The sequence below is a fragment of the Paramisgurnus dabryanus genome, chromosome 9 (genome assembly GCF_030506205.2).
Source record: "Paramisgurnus dabryanus chromosome 9, PD_genome_1.1, whole genome shotgun sequence".
NCBI classification, from domain to species: Eukaryota; Metazoa; Chordata; class Actinopteri; order Cypriniformes; family Cobitidae; genus Paramisgurnus; species Paramisgurnus dabryanus.
The window spans coordinates 19,963,122-19,987,853 of NC_133345.1; the positions used below are offsets into that span (position 1 = coordinate 19,963,122).

A 24,732-nucleotide genomic window follows, 5' to 3' on the forward strand; every position below is an offset into this window, starting at 1 on the left:
CTTAAAACTTTTGACCATACAAAACTTTTGTAAAGGCGCAGTCGTCAGCTCATCCTCTCGAGTGAAGATTTAAAGATGTCTGGAAGTAGCTCTGATCAGGGCTCTATTGATAATCCGGTCAAGTTTAAGGATCAGGACTATGAAACCCTACTGCAGAACTGTCTTAAATCTGGCGTGCTTTTTTCAGACCCCATCTTTGCAGCGAATCAAAGCTCTCTCGGTGTACCAGTGGATCCTGATCCCAAAAAGGCAGTAAGGTGGCTCCGGCCAAAGGTAATGAAGATGACTAAAGTTAACTGTTGTGAGAAAATCTTTTGTATATGCATTTGTATAATTTATTTATTTATTTAAGCATGCAGTATAAATTTAATCAATAAGTATTGCTGACAATAATTGACAACTCAAATGTTAAACTCTTGACTTGCTTTTTTATAATAAAGAAAGAGCTTATGGTGTTTCTATATTTAGGAGCTGCTTTAATACAAAAGTCTGCAAAATGTTAATGTGCACATCAAAAACAAGAGGAGGGGAAGCAGATGAGAAACTTTCATTGCCCACCAGCTAGTAAAGTCTTTCACACAACTTAATAGGGTCATTAAAAGAGATTTTGCACCTCGGGGTGAATTCAAAAAGCTGCATGGTCCAAAAAGCCATTCTGTGTTTTGGTGAATTAACGAAATGATACACAGTATACTGTGTAAAATGGGTCCCCGTAGCTCAATTGGTAAAGCATTTAGGTTCAAGATAAAAACACATTCTGATAAAAATGTATATATTTTGGATAAAAATGCATATCCAGGTAAAGTTGTTTTTTAAATTAACATATTTTCTCACCCATTTTCTAATGCATTTAGTTAAATGTTTACAATATGTACAGTGAGAAGGATTTAAGACTTGAGTTGTGAACACTGTGAACACATGCATATGTTCAGTCGTCCTGATCACATGTTCTTGCAAATTGTTTTTGGCTCATGTTCTGAATGTCCCCTCCTCTCTCTTCCCCCTTCCCTCTTCAAAAGGAAATCACAAGCAATGCTGTCTTTGTTGAGGGCACCATGGGCACCACCGATATCTGCCAGGGCCAGCTGGGTGAGTCCACGCCAGTGATAGAGCACGGTTGTTGGTATTTTATGCCAGGATAATGGGATAACGCTTTAGTGCACTTCTCCAAAACCAAATCAACCAAAAGCACCTTCAAGGCATGAACTATCAGAGAAATATCAGTCTTTGGCAACACTCCCACTTCTTCCTGCTTATCATGCAGATGTCCCCCTCCCATCTTCTTCCACCCAGATCTTCCTCATAACGCTTAATGCGCTATCCCAGCTCGTGCTCGTCTAGCCGCGAGACACTTCGCTGATCTCAGAGTCTCCTGCAGAATCCCTGCTGAGAGATGGTGCAACGTGGAGCCGCCGCGGGCCACTCGCATCAAAAGCACGACAAATGTAATAGGAACAGGCAGGGATGAAAGCGGAGAGGGGAGGGGGGAGAAAACGAGAGGTCGGATTGGCATCATCTGCTTACCCCTCCCTCCTCCTCGCCCCCCATTTCCACCCACCTAAAGAATAACAATTATTGTGCACAGCGGGTATTGTTTTATTGTTTTGCCTTGCCCAACTCTCTTTCTGTACATCTGGCATTGATTTGTTTTTCGTGACTTACATCGTAATCAATGTTTATATTCTTAACTGTTTTCTATAGTTTATGATTTAGGATATAGATGTGAATTTAGTACCAATCAAATAGACTTGAGGCGAAGACAGCATCTGTCTACCATATATTGCAAAACTCAACATTTAGTGCTTTTGCAAAACACGCACAAAATTCGAATTGGGCGTCTCAAATGACAAACCGTCAGATCTTTGCCCCTAAATCATGATGTGCGCCTATACCACTAAATAATAGATGAATGTAGCAATGCATCAATAGAATTACAAACACATGTAAATAAACTCATTTGAATAGAAATCAACCCGAAGAATGTTTTATTCTTTGCACTTCAAGCAGAAATTTAAATGACTTGTTTTTAAGAGACTACCCACTTTAGTCCATACTGTTGGAAGTTTAATTGGACTTATGCAAAGCTCAGAATTTGGTGTCATTCCTATGGGACTATGTTTTTTTGTGAATGCTTTTTGAAGTCGCCTATGATGTAATAATCTGTTCCCTCGCATGGGGTAAAACAACAGCTGTTACCTGTTAGAGAGGAATGTCACTTTGTATGTGTGACCGACATCATGTCTCCTGTTTCTCAAGACTTAAAAGCTTGTGTTTGATGTTGTGTTCATGTTTGTACATAGTCGTCGGTGGAATTTATGTGTTTTAACACAATCTCCTGTTGTGCTGCAGGCAACTGCTGGTTGCTGGCCGCCCTGTCCTGTCTTACAATGCACCCGACCCTGTTTGTCAAAGTGGTTCCATCTGGCCAAAGCCTGAGCGAATCGTACGCTGGCATCTTTCACTTCAGGGTAAGAGGAAGGAGTTAATATGCTACAAAAAGATGTCATGTTTCTCTTTCACAACCACTTTTTGCTATCATGTAAAACTTGAATGATGTAAAGGAACCAGCGAATAACCATAAATTTGACATAAATGGTCTCATTTATAGCTGAAGTGGGGGACCAATAAAGGACTGAATCAATCCAGGATTGATGTCCTTGTTTTGAATGTCTCCTATGTAATTATGTGTCTAGATTTACCTCTAGCTGGTGCGTCGGTGGGAACGGTAATTAGAATCACTTTTCTGTGACCTACCGTCCCTGACAGCTGAGCCTCTTTCCAGAAACATCTCCTCCAAACTCCCATCATCTTCCTTTTGTCCCGGTGACATCTGCATGCACCCTCCCCCTTTAAACATTGCCACAAATTATCATATTTTAAGCGTTTTTATGTAAGGAAGAAGGAACACAGTGTTTCTGTTTGTTTCCAATTTGTATCTTTGGTAAACATGCCTTCAAAATCATCAACCTCCAGCTAACGATTGCTAAACAAATATGAGTCATGCAAAAAGTTTCACGCGTCAACCCTGGTCAATAAATTTAAAGGTCTTAATCGATCCCCTCGGAGTTTTGACTACACTGAAAAAAGCCTTTCTTCTCATGAGAATGTGATACAAACATTTAAACAAGCTCATCTGGGTCATAAGTTTTATTTAAAACATTACGGTTGCCTCATAGCCTCAGATGTTTCTTTTATCTTAATTTTATTACAGACTAGAAAAAAGGCAATTACGACTAGAATGGTCCTGTTGTTTTCTGGCCCTCAGGACAGATATTTAGACTTTATAAAGAAAGGGCATTTCATTTGGTAGTCCAACAAAGTGTCTCATATATCTGAGGCATTGGACATTATTAAATGAATAGTTTACCCAAAAATGAAGATTTCATTTGAAATCTGTCCAGCTTCAATCTATCACACAAGGCAGAGGTTACTCTGAGCTTGAATCCAAACTCATGCTAAAGCTCCTATATCAGCACATTCAGTATATTATATTAGTAAAATAAATAAATTAGTACATTTCCAATTTTTGATTTTCCTCTTAAATATATTATTTATTTGGGTGATTCTCGCGAAATTAGACTTATGAGGTGTCATGAAACATTTTGATAAAAAAAAGTAAATGCAAAGTAAGAGTATCAAAATAAGAAGCATACTGTTACAAACATCTCTTTATGTACTATTTTGCACATGATTTCAAATGACATCATACAAACCAATTTTGTTTTCCACATTTAAAGGGAACATTTGCATTACCGCAATGTGCCCATGACTGGATTTGGGTTCTTTGACATGGAAAATTTATAATTAAAAAAATCAAACAAAATAAAAGCTTCAGTGCATGTTATACTATAAACATTTACAGTAAAGAAACATGTGGTATTTTGGTGATCATTGGTAAATGTAGAGACAATAATAAGGAATATAAATGTGTCCAAGACCAATTTTCTCATCCTCCGCAACAATTTTCAATCATTGTTAAAGCCCTCAAGGAACTTACATTTTCAAAAAAAAAAAAAAATGGTTGGAAGGGACATAATTGACTGTGACACTCAAGATGGCTACCAGGTAAGCAGTTCTTATTTTTTCTCTCCAGATAAAAGTTGATTTTGTTTGTCATAGTACCTAGACAACTTTTAAGTTCTCATTACCAAAACATGAGTTTGTAAATGCATATATTTAGTGTAATATCATATTGCGCTAATGATAATTTTTATAATGATAATCTAAAAAATGTAAATAATTCTATAGGAAATATTTTTTAAATCCTCTAAAAATAATGTTAGGAAAAGACACCGAAACATTTACATACACTTGTGGCTACCTGCAGGCCAGCACAGGTCCATGCCTGCCTGTCTTACATTACATAAAGCCTATTCCTCTTCTTTAGTAAGTTCAGACCTTATTTGCAAAAAAATGGCTTTGATGGCTTTTAAAAAAAATCTGATGCTGGACACCTTTTAAGTCTGGATTTCGTGAGAATCACCCATTCATCCTTTGCATTTTTCAGTAGAAAGATCATTTCTACTGATGCTTGATGTGACTTGCAACCAGCTCTTGATTCACTCTCACGTGTGGTTTATTGTGATGTATTTTTTTTTACTTTTTAGTGAAACTTTTGAAAAATATTAGCATTCAAGAGCCCTTAACTGGTATTTCACAACATGACTTGACCTGAGCCGAAAGAAGACAGGACACATCAAAAACAGGACATAAATGTGAAAACAAGTAGTTAGTGGATTGAAAGAAGAGGAAGGCTGTTGATTGGGGATGATGCCTGAAATGTCTGGGCTTGTTAGGAAAAGACACCGAAACACGGACATACACTTGGGGCTACCTGCAGGCCAGCACAGGTCCATGCCTGCCTGTTTAACATTACATAAAGCCTATCCTTCGTCTTCTTCACATTAACCCGAAAACATGCATAATAACAAAGATACATTAATCAGGAAACCGTTAACTACAAGAATGAACTATGGTTTTAATATAGTAAAAGTGTAGTAAGCATATGGCCTATTGATAAAGTCTCTCTCTCTCTCTCTCTCTCTCTCTCTCTCTCTCTCTCTCTCTCTCTCTCTCTCTCTCTCTCTCTCTCTCTCTCTCTCTCTCTCTCTCTCTGGTATAGTTCTGGCAGTATGGTGAGTGGGTGGAGGTAGTTGTGGATGACAAGCTGCCTGTGAGAGAGGGCCGTCTGCTTTTCAGCTATTCTCGCACCAGCAATGAGTTCTGGAGCGCCCTGGTGGAGAAAGCTTATGCCAAGTCAGTTGTAGCATATGTGTGTTTGACTGTGTGGGCATGTGACTGTTAAGGTTTATTAGTGACACATTTTACATTACTGTAAGTGCATTGTTACTTTCTATTTTGACAGATATTCTGAAAAAACCATGCAGCTGTGAAAAATTGAAAGGATTAATAATCAAATATGTGAAAACCCAGCTAAAGATATATTTTTGTGATTTACTGTTTTCTACATAAACTCATCCTATATAAAGTAAAGAACATTGTGTGAAGATTGATATCTTTAATACTGACTGAAGTGACATAAAATTTTGATGCCCCCAACCTCATTTATGATTACGAGACTTTAGCATGAATTTCAGACAGGGTGACATGTGTATGTGTTTTCTGTGCGTGTGCAGGCTGATTGGATCCTATGGCAGTCTGAAAGGAGGTATTATCTCCGAGGGAATGGAGGACTTTACAGGGGGGATTGCATACTCACTCCCCGTGTCTTCACGGACCCCACGTGTGCTTTGGAAAGCCATTACTGCTGCCCTGGCCAGAGACAGCCTGATCAGCTGCTTCATACACGTACAGACGCATATATACACATGCATTAGTTGCATATACGTAGTGAAAGGATTAACAACAGTGTTGTGTTTTTGCCTGTAGGCTACAAATGTGAAGGACATTGGCACTGTGACACCAGACGGCTTGATCAAAGGTCACGCCTACGCCATCACTGATACGAATAAGGTGTGGAACAGGACACTGGGGCATATTTTTCCCTAAAACATTCAAATATATTACATGAGTAGTGTTTGAGTGCCATAAGCATTATAGTCTACACTGTCAGAAACAATACATATTGTATATATATCTGTACCTAAGTGGTACATATAAGGACCTTTTTAAAGGGGGACCTTCTAGTGATAGAACATTTTAGATAATTTTTTTCTTACAGGGATTTTATAAAAAATCAGGTCCATATAAGTTACAAGTATAACAAATACTACAATAAAATATGTATACAGTTGTATTGTGCAATTGATATAATTAAGCCTCAAAGTCTTTTTGTTTATGCTCTTGTTGTGCGTGTAGGTCCAGAGGCAGTCTGATGAGATTTTACTGTTGAGGGTGCGTAACCCCTGGGGATTTGTTGAGTACTGTGGGCCGTGGAGTGACAAGTGAGAAAGACATCAGCAGCTCATTTTGCTACCACATGCCTGGGGGCTTCTAAAGACTGAATATTTCTCTGTCTGTGTGTAGGTGTAAAGACTGGGACAGTATAGACAGCGCTCAAAAGACCAGACTTGAGTTGGCCAAAGTTGAAGATGGAGAATTTTGGTAAGTGTTCACAATAAATAAAAAAAATATTTTTAGTCTGATAGTGAAATGAGTGCTATATTAAGACAGCCACACATACACTGTGTTTCCGTCTGTCTCTCAGGTTTCGATTGTGGAACGCATACCAATCAATTGAATGCTATAAATAAAGCCAAAGATAATGTATATTATCACAAAATAAACTTGTATATATTAATGTATAGAGTGCTTTGGTAAAGCAAATACAAAAAACAAGCATATGCTCCTTGTACAGGCAACACTTCAGTCAACAATACACGCTGTATGTGTTTTTAAACTTTGTTTTTTCCAGGATTGCAATAGAGGACTTTTGTCGACTGTATAATACAGTGGAAATGTGCAGCGTGAATCCTGACTCCATGTCGGGAGAGGCGAGCGAGGACACGGCTTCCCCTACCTGGAGTCTGAGCTCACATCAGGGTACCTGGGTTCCAATGTGCTCTGCAGGAGGCAGCCGCCGGTACCCAAGTCAGTCACATATTTGTATAATACTACATATGATATAATATACTATCATATATTATTATTATTATTATTGATGAGTCTTACTGTAGCTCACTTGGTAAATGGCATGGGTTCTGGTTTGATCCCAGGGTAAAATGTGCATTGAATTCACTGCAAGTCACTTTGATTTACATTTATTTTATAACATGTATTTAACAAAGAATTAACCTAACTTCTCCTTGCTTGTACGGTAGTCATCTTCCTGTGTTGTTGTTCTTCATCATCTCCATAGGATCTTTCTGGAGAAACCCTCAGTTCCAACTGGTTTTGTCTGAGAAAGATATGGATGAACATGACTTTGTAGAGGACGAGATTGAGGACGAAGATCCGGCTGGAGAAGAAGATGAAGTTTATGTGCCGCCTCCGGTGATCAAAACCGGGAAACAGGAAAAGAAGAAGAAGGGCACAATATTGGTGGAGCTCCTGCAGAAATATCGCAGACAAAAAGATAAAGTCAACTTTCTTTACATAGCCTTCCACATCTACAAGGTGAGAGGATTAGATGATATCACAGAGCTTCAAGGCACTTACAAACTTTATTCCCTGTTATTTCTATAAAGCATAGAGGGACTTAGTATTTTTGTTATTTAAAACTTAAATTTAATTACAACTGTATTATATTAGCATTATTTGGATCATTTCTACAGCATACATGAACATATGGGATATGTGTGTTTTATATAATACCATTCAATACCAATCTCAAAACTAGTCAGTAGAGTACCATCTTAATTTAGGCTACTATAAAAATGTTGGAATATTTATTATTTATTTTATATTAATTTATGATTTTTGTTGGAAAAAGCACAAATCAAAGTTGTAAATGGTATGTTGCCATTTTATTAGAGTTGTTAAAGTTAAACAAAATAAAACAGCTAGGGGTGTACCGATATATCAGCCGATGATGCTTGCTATGTTTCTCAATGAATTACGGTGAAATGCCGTTACATCCAAACGCCAGAGGGCGCTCTCGTGCAGAAACTCAATATGCGCTGTAGACGAAGAACCAGACACACGCAGCTCCAGGAAATGGCTTGAGGATATATTTATATTACTGTTCTTCAAACCTTTTCAGGTACTTTCATGATAATAAAGAATATGTATAATGATTATGTTTGACGAGTGTTGCTTTTTCAAATGCATGTTATAAACGAGTCAAACTAACAGTGATTTCAGATCGATAATTAAGGGCTTCTTACTGATCAAAAGCCGTAGTACATGAAATAGCAGTGAATAATATGTGCTTGGCCATTCAGAATATGTATCGGCCACATATTAGTGTATATCGGCAATAATCGGTGCATCCCTAAAAACAGCTCATATAGTTTTTAGTTAAAAAATTACATTTAACATTTTCCCAAGCTTATGCGTCTTTTAATGATCATTTATTGAAAATAACATTTTCAATAAAAACACAAGTTTTGTGGATTGTTAAACTTGCACCATCTATATGATCTAGCTAAATATGACTAATTCTTCTTGCATACAATTGTTTATTTTCAATTTATCTCCCTAATTTATGTTTTTCCATTTCATTATTTTACTCAGATCCCGCCTGAGGTAAGTTCATGATCTAATATCATATGGCTCACATTTAATAAAGACAAAACACACTTAATACACGACAAGTAACTGAAATATAAAAAACATAAATACAACACATTTCAACATTTCTTTAAATGTGCATTTTCTTTACCTTTAGTTGAAGGACAAACCAGGTTCTCTAGACCAGCAGTTTTTCTCCAACAACAGGCCTGTCAGTCGGTCTGGAAAGTACCGGAGCATCAGGAGTGTCTGGAGGAAGGTGCACCTTGAACCTGGCACTTACGTTATAATGGCCTCCACCTTCAGGCCCAACCAGCAGGGGGAGTTCTTCCTCCGTATTTACACCAAAACTGGCAACATACAAGGGTACAAAGAAACACAAACACATCAGTCTAAAGGTAAAAATGTATTGCTGTTGCTGTCTGTCAGTTCCCCATAGTTATGGTTTTAATCTGCATTACAGGTTTCAGGATTTTCCATGTACCAGCAATTACTCAGCGGTAAGATATTTACAGCACAGTGTAACATTATGAGCGGCTCTTGTCCCCATGGCCAAACTTTACCTGTAGGGCCACATCATTCGCATTCTTTGATCTTTGTTTTTATTCCTTGCAAACATTAATATTTTTATATATTGAACATTAATGATTTTGATTCTGCTCATTTAAACTCGTCACATAATGTAATGTTTTTATTAAATGAAAAAATGCATTATTGTAAAGAATACAACATTTAAAGAACAAATATTAGGGTTAGAGTTGGGGTGCAGTGACAAGTTTGTCAGGCAAAGTACAAAGAAATTGTTTTATGTATGTCCTTTGATATATATTATATATTTACGTGTGCGTACATCTGTTGTATTTATAGACTGTTATGTCAAAGCCATCTTTACCTGAGGACCAATATAGGGTGCAGAAGTGGTTTGAAGAGAAAGCTGGAGTGGTAAGCATCTCAATTCTTTAAAATCAACTTCTGCTCTGAGATATTTTTAGACATGATGAATCATGGAAGATGTTTATTTGTAATCATTACTGAATACTTCTCCAATTATACCAATGTGATTTTCCAGGACGACAGAGTGAATGCTGTGCAGTTTATGAATCTGGTGAACTCAGGTCAGGACAGCATTTTACACATGCGACAAAAAATCATGGTTGCTATGCCATAAATGACCACAAGGTGGAAGTATTATGCAGCTTCAATTACAATTGACTTATGCCAGCTTTATGAAATTAAACACTTTGATTTTACATTTATTCACTTGATCTTAGTTTCAAGAAGTGAAGTACTTTGAAAATATTATATAGGCTCACATGAGATAAAAACATATCATATTAACAGCTAAAGCAGTTTATTCTACAAGATTCATGTTTATTCAGTTTATGTTTTTGACTGTGTTTTAGTTTTGGAAAAAGACTATGAACTTCCACTGGAGACATGCAGACAGCTCATATTTGGAGAGGATGTATCCTTCATCCATCAAGCTATATTTTTTGTTATATTTTAGGGAAATCTGGGGCAAGTTGTCACAGGATGATAAGTGTAAGAGTTCAAGTCAAACATCTAACAACACAAATTCTACTTTTCCCTAGCAGTGATCTTGTATACTTTTATGCTATTCATTTTTTTTTACTTTTTGGGGTGCAACTATGTACAGTGCATCCCTTTGTGGCCCCCCAAAGAAAAATCATGACATAAAACATTTTCAAACACAGAATTTTAATAAAAAAAGTTTTATCAAAAAAAATTAAATTAGTGCCGGGTAAACATTAATCGCGATTAATCACATACAAAATAAAAGTGCCTTTTTGCATAATATATGACTGTTCGATGTGAATAATTATTATGTATATATATATATATATATATATATATATATATATATATATATATATATATATATATATATATATATATATATATGTGTGTATGTTTATATGTTTATATATTTTATCTTTAATAATATATTTATATTATATTTTTAATGTAAATTCTGAAATGAATATATGTATGTGTGTGTGGCTAAATATACATAATAATTAGAAATTGTACACAGATATATTGTGCAAAAAAATCACATTTTTTTGTATGCAAATAATAATACAATGTAGTTGTGCTGTTGGTTAGTATCCTTGTTTTTCTGGGGTTTAATAACACAGAACTTAATATAAATTAATGTATTTAAAAAATATGCCCCCCCCCAATGAACCAGTGCCCTATAGTAAACATGTTCAACAAATCTTTCTCCTGGACATTAACTTAATATATTAAATTTTATGAAAAATAATAATACTTTCTATATATATATTATAATATTAAAATATATTATAATATATAAAAAATTTTAAACCTTGCACTTATTTTTTGTACTCTTTGCCATACAGCATTTGCCTTTCAAAAATATTCAATCCTTTAAAATAACTTTTTTTACATAAGAGGTTAGACATATAATTATTTTCTGCTATTCTTGTATCTTGCTTTGTATTTTTATTGCCATGGTTAATGTTCTTAAGGCTGTGTGTAGACTGGTGGCAGAGGGCGACTGAACAGAGCTCAAGCAGAGAAGCTGCTCACCTCCCTACGCAATCTGCAGGTAACTCAGTTCTCAAGCGTGAAAAGGTCGCACTCGGCTTTGGCAGCGTGTTAGGAAGTGCAGCGTAGGACACTGAGCTGTGACAATGATCAGATTGTGTAAGGTTACACGGAGCTCGTCTTGCACAGAGAAAAAAGACCTTGAAACAGTTGTTGTTTTTATATAAACTGAGGCCCAGTCCACACAACCTGCTGGAAAAACCAGCAAGACCAGCATATGTTGTGTTTTGGTGCTGGTGTGCTGGTGACAGCCAGCATGGGATGCTGGTATGCTGGTCACCACCAGCATGAGATCATCAGCATACTGGCAAGACCTTGCTGGTTGACCAACATCACCAGCATTGTTCAAACCAGCATAGACCAGCAAGGAAATTATGCTGATCTATGCTGGTTTTACCAGCAGGGCATACACTGTATTTCCAAAACGGTACCCTTTTCTATTTGGTTTAGCCGTTCGTCCACAACCAAAGCAGTATTAGGTGACTGAAAGCGAATTTTTATGAAAACACCTGCCAGGGTGAAGATTTTTAGAAATTCCTCTTGCGCCGTTGTCGTGTAGCCGGTGAAACCGGAGATTTTGGCATGCGACGTGCTGAGGGGGCTTCTGATTGGCCAACATTGCAGTACGGTTAGGGATATATCGCCATCTGTTGGTTTGGCTATTGCTATTGACAGCGATTCATATCGCGTTTTTGCATGTTTGTGTGGACGCAGAGTTTTTTTAACAAAGGAGGTAAATCCTAAACTAAATCCTAAAGCGTTCTTTTAAAGGGATAGTTTACCCAAAAATGAAATTTTAGTCATCATTTACTCAACCTCTTGTTCTAAACCTGTTTGAGTTTCTTCCTTCTGTTAAAATATAGAAGATATTTTGATAAATGATGGTAAGCACACAGTAGACTGTACCCATTGACTTCCAAAGCATTTGTTTTTCCTGTTATGAAAGTAAATGGGTACGTCAACTGTGTGCTTACCATCATTTATCAAAATATCTTCTTTTGTGGTCACCAGAAAAAAGAAACTCATACAGGTTTAGAACAATATGAGGAAGAGAAAATGATGACAGAATTTTCATTTTTGGATGAACTGTCCCTTTAACTGCTGGAGAAGTGATTCTTGCATTAAGAAATGAAGCAGATAGATTAATTATGAACAGGATCTGAACAGAACAGTTTACAGTTGCCAAACCACATAGCTACTTGGCACGTTTTACAGATCATACAGTCATGGGTGTGAATTTATAGTCTTCAAACGTTTCTTATTCAAGTCATTCATTACTAAACTAATTTTTTTAAACATTTTGCACATTTTTGCCACAGTCTATCTTTTTCCAATTCGACGAGGATTCGTCTGGAACCATGAGTCCGTTTGAACTTACTCTGGCTCTGAATGCTGCAGGTGAACACACAGATACACACACACACACACACACCACACCCTGTGTTTATACACAAAAGCAAAGCAGAGCTTACGTTCCTCCTCTGTTCCTGCCCTCAGGTGTGGAGGGTGACAGTGTTGTGGTGCAGATGTTGTGGGAGAGGTTTGGCGCTGGTGAACTCTATCTGCCCTTCTATGGCTTTGTGTCCTGTGTTACCAGACTGCAGGTGCTCTTTGGTAAGACCAGAGAATCAATCCTTCAATCTGTAGCTCATATGACACTGTAAGCACTGTATGTTTACTATGTACTTAAGGGTTCATATCATCTTTTATTTTTACTTTGACTTAAGTGTAAAGTAGTTTTGTTCTGTAACTTTCGGAGCTTAAATTATAGCATAAACTATTTTTTTTTCCATTTAGTAGTTTGAGAAGGCCAAATGACTTGTTTTGAAAGAAAAAATTTTGGAAACCTGAACTTTCACATGTGATCCCACACAGACTGATAAAAGGCAGATAAAATGTAACATAATATAGTTAAGTATTTTCAATATAATTCTTGCTTGTTTTTTGATATAGTATTAGATCTACCCACATTGAACTCACTAACTAGCCAAACCCAGATGCATAAAAATGCCATCATAATGGGACAGTACCAAAAATTAACTCATTTGTGACCCTGGACCACAAAACAAGTTGTCGTATGGGTCAGTTTTTTGAAATTGAGATTTATACATCACCTGGCCGAAAGCTAAATAAATAAGCTTTTCATTGATGTATGGTTTGTTAGGATAGGACAATATTTGGCACATTGAGAGTGCAAAAAATCTAAATATTGAGAAAATCACATTTAAAGTCCAAATAAAGTCTTTACCATGCATAATTAAAAACAAAAAGATTTGTTTAGCACTACCTACTGGCTTACCGCTGTAATGACCGTGTTGACTGAATGAGGGAAGTTGTAAGCTTTTACATAAAGCAAACTTTCCATAAGGAATACGTAGCAAAGCAAAGTTTGTAGGCGAGGTTTTGGCCAATTTTGAAAGCGATTTTGCTGCATCCACTCACAAAAATAACATTCTGATATATTTACGGTATGAAATGTAGAAAATTTCTTCATAAAACATTATCTTTACATATTATACAGAGATTTTTGACATAAAATATATTTTTTAACTTATGCAATATTTTTTGCTTTTTCTACAAATATACTTGTGCGACTTATGACTGGTTTTGTGATTTACAAAGTTACACTGTAAAAAAGATTGTTTGTTCAACTTTAAGTAAGTTACCTAGTTTTCTTAACATTTTGATTTAATTCAAAATATTAGTTAACTAAACAAAAGTTGAATTAACTCAAAATGTTAAAGCAATCTGGTAAGGTTTAAGTTGAACAAACTTTTTTTACAGTGTAGATTTGAAATAATAAAAACATAACACCTTTAAATTGTTAACTTTATTATATACCCTTGTATTTTTTCTACAAAATCCCACCACCCAATCATAAGGCAGCAATTTATTGCATAAAAGCATGTGCACATAGTCAAACCAAATATTAGAATGAGGAAGAAATGTGACTTTGACTGTGAAAAAGTTGGTGTCAATCAGGGTGGTTTTGTGTCCTGAAAGACATGGGAAGAATTAAGAGACAATACAAGCAAAACAACAAATAGTTGAGTGACAGTTCTGTGGGCTGTTCTTTTTAATGCAAGAGGTCGGAGAAGAATAGTCAGACCCTTTTGAACTGACAGGAAACAGGTAGTTACCAAAATAACCCCACATTACAAAACTACTATCCAGATTCTAGAGGAATGTCTCTATATGCATAACATGTCAGACTTTGAAATGCATGGCAGAAGAAGACCACTAAGGGTTCTACACTTGTCATCTAAAAATGGGAAACCGAGGCTACAGTGGACACAAAACTTGACAGCAAAGCATAGGAATAAACATGTCTGGGGGGAGTTCATTTCTTTTGTGCCACATGCAGATGAAGAGGTCAGAGTTTGTCATAAATAACATTAATCCAAAATTTATTCAGCCTTCTGTCACTGGTTCAGACTGGGGTCTGGATATAACAACAAAAGGTACTAAAAACACTTGCCAGTGTCGTAGTATATATATAGTTTATTTGCATGAGCTGTGTTATTTTAGTATCTGATTCAACAGACCAAACAACGTAAATCAGCAAACCATGCTGAGTTTGTAGTGCAGTAGACTACCGTGAAAGATTACCATAATCTGGCACACTTTACTTGACCTTTGCAGCATCACAGATAGAAATATAGACAAACAGACCCTTTACAATGTTAAAAATGCCTTTGAGTATTCCATACGTATGGCCATTAACAGTATAATGCTTGATTATTTGATTGTCATTTGATGAATGACTGCTTTTATGGTCAGTATAAAATGTTTCTTGAATAAATCTAAATTCCACTTATAATCTGTTTTTCTTGAGCTGTAATAGCGCTGTACAGTAATGCATTAGGCAGATAGGGCCAAGTTTTGTGAACATTTTATAATAAGCCAAGACGTGTTTGTACCAAAAAGAAATACATTTACTTAATTGAAATACATTGCAGTGCTATTTCAGAACATTAAGCACCTGGCTAAACTGAATTGTGGGTGGCTGGTGAATAAGACAGATTTTCACCATGCAAAAGTGGCACAACTATTTCATGAATTAGTTTTCCAATGCAGTGGCGGCCGGTGACTTCTTTTTTTCCGAGGGCGCACGATGCAAAGCTCGTCACAACATGCATTTAGCCCGTCATGTGTGAGGTTCGTCTTTTCAAAATCATGTGAACCATGTGCATCATGCGTTTTGTCAAAATAAATGCCTGTTGCACATGCATCAGGGTTTATGATAAAAGTGACATAAAAGTCGCATTTGCCAGATACTAACTTAATCTCATGTGTAATCAGAGTTTAGTTACAAGTTAGTGTCTTGCGAGGATTTTGTGAACGTGAGCGTCTCTCTTATTACAAACCGTTTTGCACCAGGCACTTATTTTGACAAGACGCATGATGCACATGGTTCACATGACGCAACAAACACATATTTTGACATGACGAGAAACACACATGATCTCTGAACACTTATTTTGAAATAGCGTCCCCTGGAAAAGAAGTCACCAGCCACCAATGACCTTCAATCCACTGAGGCTCCTACGAAATTTGCTGAAATGGCTGCTTTGCATGACAAATCTTCAGCAACTGCAATAAATTATGATGTCAACATTCAGGATCTAGAATGATGTACTGGTAACACTTAATGCAAAGCAATTATATTGATATATAATTTTCCACATTTTTAATTTTGTACATCAGCATTAGTAAATGTAATGAGCAATGTTAGTGTATGAATGAAATGTAATTTTATGTATGTATCCATGTTCTAGATTACGCCCATTTACAAATGGTTATTTTTGCATACAGGAAAACATAATTGTGCAGCACTGCATCTAATCATGATGTTTATTATCATGCATAAAAGCTGTCAAGGCATCACTGACGTCATTAGCAGTAATGCGAGTGTGTACAGAGTGTCTGTAAACATGTTAATAGGAAGGATTCAACTGGCCGATTGTTGTTCACAGATCTCTTCGAGGCCGAGACCAGCACAGAGGTGAAAGACAGAGGGATCAATGCTGTAAGACCCTTAATCAGTATCAATTAATTCTTTCAATTTTTTACAGTCTTCTTTAAAAGCCTTTCTCTATTACTTCTGTTAAATTTATTAACACTAAATAAGAATTTTAAGCCTGATCTGAGTACTTTACATTTGTATGAATTTGGACGAAGTAAATCGATTATCATAAAAAACAATAATGAAACCCAGCCCCTAACCCCAATATCATAGGGGTGAAAGCAAATCGTACAAAAACCTATTAATGTGGTCGTACGAATTAATACGAATAAGCTACCTTTTACAAATTGCCATAAAATTACATTGGATATTCAACCACACTGAATGTCATGGTTATGTCAAGAGCATCTTCATGTAAATGTGTATTTCAGATCCAAATTTATAGTCAATATTGATTGGTAATAATATAAAGATTTTCCGACTTTTACACTACAGTATAGGTGGACATGGACTAAAAGGCCACAAAGTTTACAAAAATTGAGGGCCTTAAAGAAGACAGTTATAAGGAAAACTCTGCAAGGAAGCACTCATTACACCAAACAAAAATAGACTAAATTTGACAGATTAATGTTAATAATGACAGATTTTATGAATATTTCCCCATCTGCTATCATTTAATAATAGAAAGCTCCACCTCCAAACTTACGCAAGTTATTACGCCAATGTTGCCAATGTGATTTGCCCAAACCAACAGCAATGTGGTAGTACTGGCCCACAGTGTTTACAACCTATGATGGCTCACTTCTTTAGAAACGCAAGGTCAGGCGAAATAATTAACACACTTCACTTATCTGTACCCAAAGACTTATCATTTAATTGAATATTTATAGTTATTCATAAGTAGTTGCACTAAATGTTTTCTCTGGTGTTTGTGCAGTGGCTGCTCAGGCTGTTGGCTATATGAGCCGGTTCAGACATGACACCTCAGCAGGACAGACGTGTTAGGCCAAGACCACCCTGACGTCATCAACCTGGGCCTGCATCTCCAGCTCTCCATATCTCTCTCTTCTATTTTATTTGTGTTGTATATCTCTGGACCTTTGCCTTGCAGTTATATACACCCACATAATGTTTCTTCATTTGGGCTGTAAGATCATGTAGGTCATTACAGTCTGGATACGAAATGGACTTTGATATATTCACATTATACACACTTCCTTAATGCATTCCTAATCACCAAAAGATTTCAGATATTTTAAGAGCTTTTTTAAAATCACGCATTTATACATTATTAGTGAATAGTTGGGGACAGTCCCAAAATCATCAAGATTATTAGATTACTTCATTTAACTGTATTTTCCATTGTTTTTCGTCTTTTGAAAAACAGCCCCATGAGTAAGTACTTCAGTATTACTCATTGGGCTGTTTTATACATAAGATAAAAAAAAATGAAAGGAAATACAGTTAAATGAAGTAATCTAATAATCTTGATGATGTTCTCCCTTTCATAAACATCAAATTATAAGTGTGTTAATTATAGACATAATAAACTCTAATGTTCATTGATATCTAATCTGCACTCTAATAAATGCTGGGTTATTTTCAACTGAGCAGCAACCCAGTTGGGTCATAAAGGGACAAACACAGCCCATTGGCACAGTTGTAATTCTACAAATGCTAGGTTGTTTCAACCCAAAATGCTAGGTTGTTTGGTCAAAATATAAACATTTTCTGGGTTAATCTAACTTTTTGACCCAACGCTGTGTTGAAAATAACCCAGCATTTTTTTTTACGTGTATGCTAGGTTGTTTTAACCCAAATTGCTAGGTTGTTGGGTCCAATATAAAATAATTTTGGTTAAATTAACCCAGTGGTTGTGCTTGTCCCTTTTTGACCCAACACAGTGTTGAAAATAACCCAGCATGTATTTTGTGTGTATGCTAGGCTGTTTCAATCCAAAATGTTGGGTTGTTTTAACACATTGTTTGGTCAAAATATACAAATTTTCTGGGTTAATTTAACCCAATGGATGGGCTTGTCCCTTTTTGACCCAACGCTGTGTTGAAAATAACCCAGCATTTTTTTACGTGTATGCTAGGTTGTTTTAACCCAAATTGCTAGGTTGTTGGGTCAAATATAAAATAATTTTGGTTAAATTAACCCAGTGGTTGGGCTTGTCCCTTTTTGACCCAACACTGTGTTGAAAATAACCCAGCATTTTTTTTACATGTATGCTAGGCTGTTTCAACCCAAAATGCTGGGTTTTTTTAACCCATTGTTTGGTCAAATATAAACACTTTCTGGGTAAATTTAACCGAATGGCTGGGCTTGTCCCTTTATGACCTAATGCTGGGTTGAAAATAACCCAGCATGTATTTTGTGTGTATGCTAGGCTGTTTCAACCCAAAATGCTGGGTTGTTTTAACCCATTGTTTGGTCAAATATAAAAACTTTCTTGGTTAATTTAACCCAATGGCTAGGCTTGTTCCTTTTTGATCTAACGCTGGGTTGAAAATAACCCAGCATGTATTTTGTGTGTATGCTAGGCTGTTTCAACCCAAAATGCTGGGTTGTTTTAACCCATTGTTTGGTCAAATATAAACACTTTCTGGGTTAATTTAACCCAATGGCTGGGCTTGTCCCTTTATGACCTAACGCTGGGTTGAAAATAACCCAGCATGTATTTTGTGTGTATGCTAGGCTGTTTCAACCCAAAATGCTGGGTTGTTTTAACCCATTGTTTGGTCAAATATAAACACTTTCTGGGTTAATTTAACCCAATGGCTGGGCTTCTCCCTTTATGACCTAACGCTGGGTTGAAAATAACCCAGCATTTTTTTTGCACATATGCTAGGCTGTTTCAACCCAAAATGCTGGGTTATTTTAACCCATTGTTTGGTCAAATATTAACACTTTCTGGGTTAATTTAACCCAATGGCTGGGCTTTTTCACCTAACCCAGCATTGATTAGAGTGCACACTGTATATCAATGAACATTATAATAAATGTTTAATTCAAGTCACTTCAAATTTAAACTATATCCAGCTATCCCCTGAAATAATTACTAATCGCTAATCACTTAATAATTACTAATTACATTATAAATAATTAATATTACTTATTCTTCATTGTTCCACATAACATTTTTATTTTATTAGATATTTGGTTGCATATTAGTGCCTGACAACCCCTTAACTTTAATTTTTAATAATAAAACTGAATCAACATTCATTAAAATTTGATCTGGGATTTCTATGCATGACAGACAGTTATAGGAAATTTTCATTTCACTGTCTGGTACTGTCATGAACCGTCACAGTTTTTTCAATTGTTGTTTTTGTGCATACATGTCAATTCAGACTGCAGCCGTACCAGCTGCGATTTGCTTTTAGAAGTCAAATTCTGCAATGCTAATAATGCATTTAAAAGTGTGGTCTCATAATGCTTGTCATACTTGTTGTACCAAGAAGCATAATTGCTTTTTTCTCATAAAGCATGACTCTTACTTCCTCTTGTACTTTTTCCTCTTATGAACAATTATGCATCTGCTCAGAGTCTTCAAAAGTTGGGAACGCACTGTTGCTTCCAAATATAAAAGCACAAGTCATAATCTTTCATCACGGGGCATTTCTATATTAAATTTTGCTGTGCGTATAGCTACACCTCTTCACGCATACACGCTCTCTCGCACACACACACACATTGTTCAAAGAGCGAGATAGTAGCTGTGGGTATAAAAAGCGATGTCTCAGCAGCCCTGCACGCACCGGCTCTATTCTTATCGCTTTGACGCCACGCACAGCGTCATCACGCCATCGCTCCCTCCTCCGCGACGCTCGCTCTCCATCCCTCCCTCCAGCTCTCTCTAGTAACTGTCTCATTCTCACAATCTGCTTCCTCCTCTTCGTGTTCCTCTCTCACACACACACTCGTAGGCCCTCGTCCTCTCTCCCGCTGTTCCTATTAATAGCAACCTTTGCTCGCACAATGCTTCCTCCCTGCCGTAAGGTGACCGAACAGAGGTTGCCCCCAGCAACAGTCCAAGCGCCTCTGGAAACAGCCGTCATTGCTCTCTCAATCACTTCCTCTTCCATGCTTTTCTAGATACATCTTGTACTTTCTGTATTCCATAATCCCTAGTAAGACCTCTTGCCTCTGCTCTCACCTTCTTCCTGTTTTCCATACTCTGTCTGGCTTGGAAGGCAGAATGGCAGGTCACGTCTATAGTACCTGGATAGAACTATTTTCCCATTTAGAATTGATCCCAAAAAAATATGTTTCTTGTCAAGTGCAAGTCCTTTTAGCAGATACATGCCCACTTTTGACAACATACACTGCCAAATGTTGACCCTTTAATTGTAGTCCTATCATATAGACTAAACCAGACTAGACTGAGCCTACAAGGAAGTTTTAGCTGGTTAAAGGTGTTCATACAGTGCACATTTTCACTTGTAGTAAAACAAGACGGACCCTGCATCTGAAATTGTGTACTGTGACATTACACACTGAATTAGATGAAGTACGTACTTACTGTTAAAATAGTATGTGTGGGTGCCGTTTGCTAACATACAGGAAAAATTACATCCACCATATTTTCATTGTCATGTGACCTGTATGTTCGTCGGCCTATGACGTACTAACAGCAGCCGTGCAAATAATTGACTGAGGTGTTGTTAAACAAGTACAATTCTAGGTATCTATATAACTTACACTTAAACAGAGCTGGCCAGCTCACAGTTATGTAAAAAAAAATGTATGTAAACTTTTCAAATCTGGCCTGTGGTCTAATGGTATATAAAAGTGTCAATCTAACGCATACTGGCAAATCTCGGTAGAAGCAGTACTCTTAGAACGAGTATATATGTTAAAAACAACACATAAGTGTTGATTCTGGGACAACACACTAAATGCGTTGTCCCAGAATCCACCCATCTCTGTGTTATTATTGAAACAACACATTTTAACACAACGTGTGTTATATTTTAGCACAAAATTCCACAAAATGTGTTAAAGCTTAACGCACAAAGATGTGTAAATCCTTTCTAAGGGTGTAGACCATCCATATAGACCATAAGTATATCTAACATACTAAGAGATTTAGGACGTACAATTCATTATGCATACTGATTTTCGCCTACTACTTGATATGAAAGTAGGTGATTTCAGATGCACGAATGCACTAATATGAACATTATAACAGTAACACAAATGTAACACAAACATGACTCTAATTACAACATCACACATTTAATGTTGAGTATTAATGGTCAATATATAAATGAATAACATTCAGAAAATTGAATCTTCAGATTTTAGTTAATGCGATATAATATAACCACCAAACGAATAATCAGCTATCGTATCGGTGGAAAAATGTATATTGGTGCATCTCTACCTGCATATGCATATTTGAGTCAGCCAATCTATTATGACACAAATTAAAAAGCATTATAACCACACTAGGGGCCTCATCTATGAAACCATAGTAAATTTGATCTCACGATAATTTCTCAAAAATACGTTTGTGTGATTCATGCAACGAACGTACGCACAGAACACGCGAGTACCCCTTTCTTTAAGATGTAAAATCTAATAATCGTACATGATATTGAAATTGTGCACAACTGACCAGTTTTAGATCAATTTATGTCACTGACTTATAAAAGAGCACCTCTCATTGGGTCTCATTCACTAAGCATTACAAATGTGTTCGTAAAATGTGCGTATGGACGTTTTTTACTTACATATCATGATTCAACAAAAACTTCATACTAAAATGTTCTAAATGTTTGCAAAAACGTAAGAACAACATGTGCAATAATCATGAACAAGGAAAATGAATCCTATATCTGTGTTATATATTTTATATATTTTTTTCCTTGTTTATGATTATTGCGTACGTGTGGTCTAAGTTGTTCTTAACGTTTTTTTAGAACATACATTTAGAAGAAATTTTAGTATGAACGTTTTTGTTGAATTGTTAAAATGTCCGTACGCATATTTTACAAACAAATTTAATTATCTGGTGCTTTTATCCAAAGCGACTTACAATTGCTATACATGTCAGAGGTCACGTGCCTCTGGAGCAACTAGGGATTAAGTCTCTTGCTCAGGGACACAATGGTGTGTCACAGTGGATTTGAATCCGGGTCTCTCACACCAAAGGTGTGTGTCTTATCCACTGCGCCATCTGTGCTTACTCATTCTTTATAAACAAGGCCCTAGGACTCCAATGAGGGTTACTTGTTCTCAATCTAAGAACATTATTGAATACCAGATCTAAAACTACAAACTACGTGACATGCCACCAAATGTCATTACTTTTGACAGTATTTGCACATAATTTGTGTGTATGCATGCTTAGTGAATGAGACCCAATGTTTAAAGCAAAAAGTACTTTTATTTCCAAACCTGCAGCAATCAGACAAGCAAAAGTGCATACGTCTGCTCAGACCCTGACGTGTATGCACTAAGCACTTTTCCACAGTAAAGTTGTAATAAATATGGACTTTGCCGTGGATTTTTGTGTTCGCACAATTTACGATCAAATCTGTGCGTACACACGTTTAAAATGAGGCCCCTAATCTCTGCCTTTAAACGATGCCTAATTAATGTCATTGACATAAAAGAGCACCTCTCAATGTTTAAATCCTTTTCGAGCAGCAAAAATGATAAAAATTTAAAAAACAGTTTTTAAAAATATGGACTTTGCCGTGGATTTTTGCGTACACACAACTTACGATCAAATCTCTACGTACGCACGCTTTATAAATGAGGCCCTTGGACTCCAATGTGGGTCACTTGTTCTCAATCTAAGAGCATTATTGAATACCACATCTAAAACTACAAACTACGTGACATGCCACCAAATGTCATTACTTTTGACAGTATTTGCACATAATTTGTGTGTATGCATGCTTAGTGAATGAGACCCAATGTTTAAAGCAAAAAGTACTTTTATTTCCAAACCTGCAGCAATCAGACAAGCAAAAGTGCATATGTCTGCTCAGACCCTGACGTGTATGGCACTAAGCACTTTTCCACAGTAAAGTTGTAATAAATATGGACTTTGCCGTGGATTTTTGTGTTCGCACAATTTACGATCAAATCTGTGCGTACACACGTTTAAAATGAGGCCCCTAATCTCTGCCTTTAAACGATGCCTAATTAATGTCATTGACATAAAAGAGCACCTCTCAATGTTTAAATCCTTTTCGAGCAGCAAAAATGATAAAAATTTAAAAAACAGTTTTTAAAAATATGGACTTTGCCGTGGATTTTTGCGTACACACAACTTACGATCAAATCTCTACGTACGCACGCTTTATAAATGAGGCCCTTGGACTCCAATGTGGGTCACTTGTTCTCAATCTAAGAGCATTATTGAATACCACATCTAAAACCACAAACTACGCGACATGCCACCAAATGTCATTACTTGTTTTGACAGTTATTTGCACATAAAGGCTATAGGTTCTAATAGTTAATACTTTTAGCAATGTATAAACATTTCTGTAGAATCAACTTTTTGTGACTAAACAAACAGTGAGATGCATTTAAAACAAAAAATTTATTTAGAGTGTCTTTCTATCATATTGGATCTCCAGTCAGATACTGTTGGTCGCAATAACTGAGCATGCAAGCTACAATAATAATTAAAAAGCAATCCGAACAGATGGCCAGAAATATCAAAATTGTTGAAAGAATGCGTGTGGGGTTTCCTTTTTCTGAGAAGCACAGGACAAAAATAACCACAGCATTTAAAATGGGTATCTGGGAGCTAGAACATTAACTTTCATTGAATCTAATTACTAAGAAGGAAATAGGACCAGCAGCTTGCAAAACATGTGTTTGTGTGACATGCACTGATTCAGAATTGTAGGGTTGGATGAATAAATTCCCCCAACCTTTTCCCCACCTCCCTCCATCTGTGTGCATGTTATCGTTCATTTCTCCATCTCATTACCCCTTTACTTCATTCCCCCAATGTTCCCAGTGGTCCACCACAGTGACATGTTGTGCATCTATTTCTTGCTGTCGATTGGTAATTTGGTACAGTTATATGGAGGTGGTAACAGGAATAGATCCAGAGTAGTGCAGCATGTGTGGGTGAATATTTCCAGAGTGGAAGCTCCTTAGGGAAAGAGCGTCCTTCCTTAAAGAGACTGCCAAGATGCATTTATAGGCCTGGCTTGAGAACGCAATACTACTGAATTTGATGTCACAGGGTGTATTTGGGCACTTACAAGAAGTGTTTATTGTTTTTTACAAACGTTTAATATTTTGCGCCAGAGAGCTGGATGTTATTCATCACTACGCCCGCTGAGTTTTCATTATCCTGAGAATATCGGATACTGTAGTCGCTTTCATCCAAGTTGTACTAAAACGACTTTTAATGAGAGTGTCATGGAGTCAGCGCTGCTAACAAACCAGAACAACAATATCGGTAAAATGTCAACTCTTTGGGTGTGAGTGCATCACATACTGACTAATGCGTCACTCAAGCAGAATTTGACTATTTGCCCCCACACTGACTATTTAGT

General features: G+C 36.6%; 1 protein-coding gene and 1 long non-coding RNA gene across 3 annotated transcripts in view; one reads left to right on the plus strand and one right to left on the minus strand.

Annotated features, from left to right (window-relative positions):
- On the plus strand, positions 1-19,694 carry capn12 (calpain 12). Its single transcript, XM_065283041.2, has 21 exons — positions 1-273; positions 1,020-1,089; positions 2,350-2,468; positions 5,123-5,256; positions 5,637-5,808; positions 5,890-5,973; positions 6,319-6,404; positions 6,487-6,564; positions 6,875-7,050; positions 7,319-7,575; positions 8,635-8,646; positions 8,789-8,997; positions 9,095-9,131; positions 9,499-9,573; positions 9,701-9,746; positions 10,035-10,096; positions 11,156-11,224; positions 12,543-12,621; positions 12,721-12,837; positions 16,200-16,252; positions 17,127-19,694. Exons 1-21 carry the CDS (start codon positions 76-78, stop codon positions 17,151-17,153), a joined length of 2,160 nt encoding a protein of 719 aa, XP_065139113.1. The 5' UTR covers positions 1-75; the 3' UTR covers positions 17,154-19,694.
- LOC135769714 (uncharacterized) overlaps positions 7,372-24,732 on the minus strand; it is a 26,680-nt gene continuing 9,319 nt past the window's right edge. For both annotated transcript variants that reach the window (XR_010542486.2, XR_010542485.2), the window contains exons 2-3: positions 8,783-8,981; positions 7,372-7,509 (exon numbers count right to left, since the gene is read on the minus strand). This is a non-coding gene — a long non-coding RNA (uncharacterized lncRNA). The remainder of the gene's footprint in view (positions 7,510-8,782; positions 8,982-24,732) is intronic.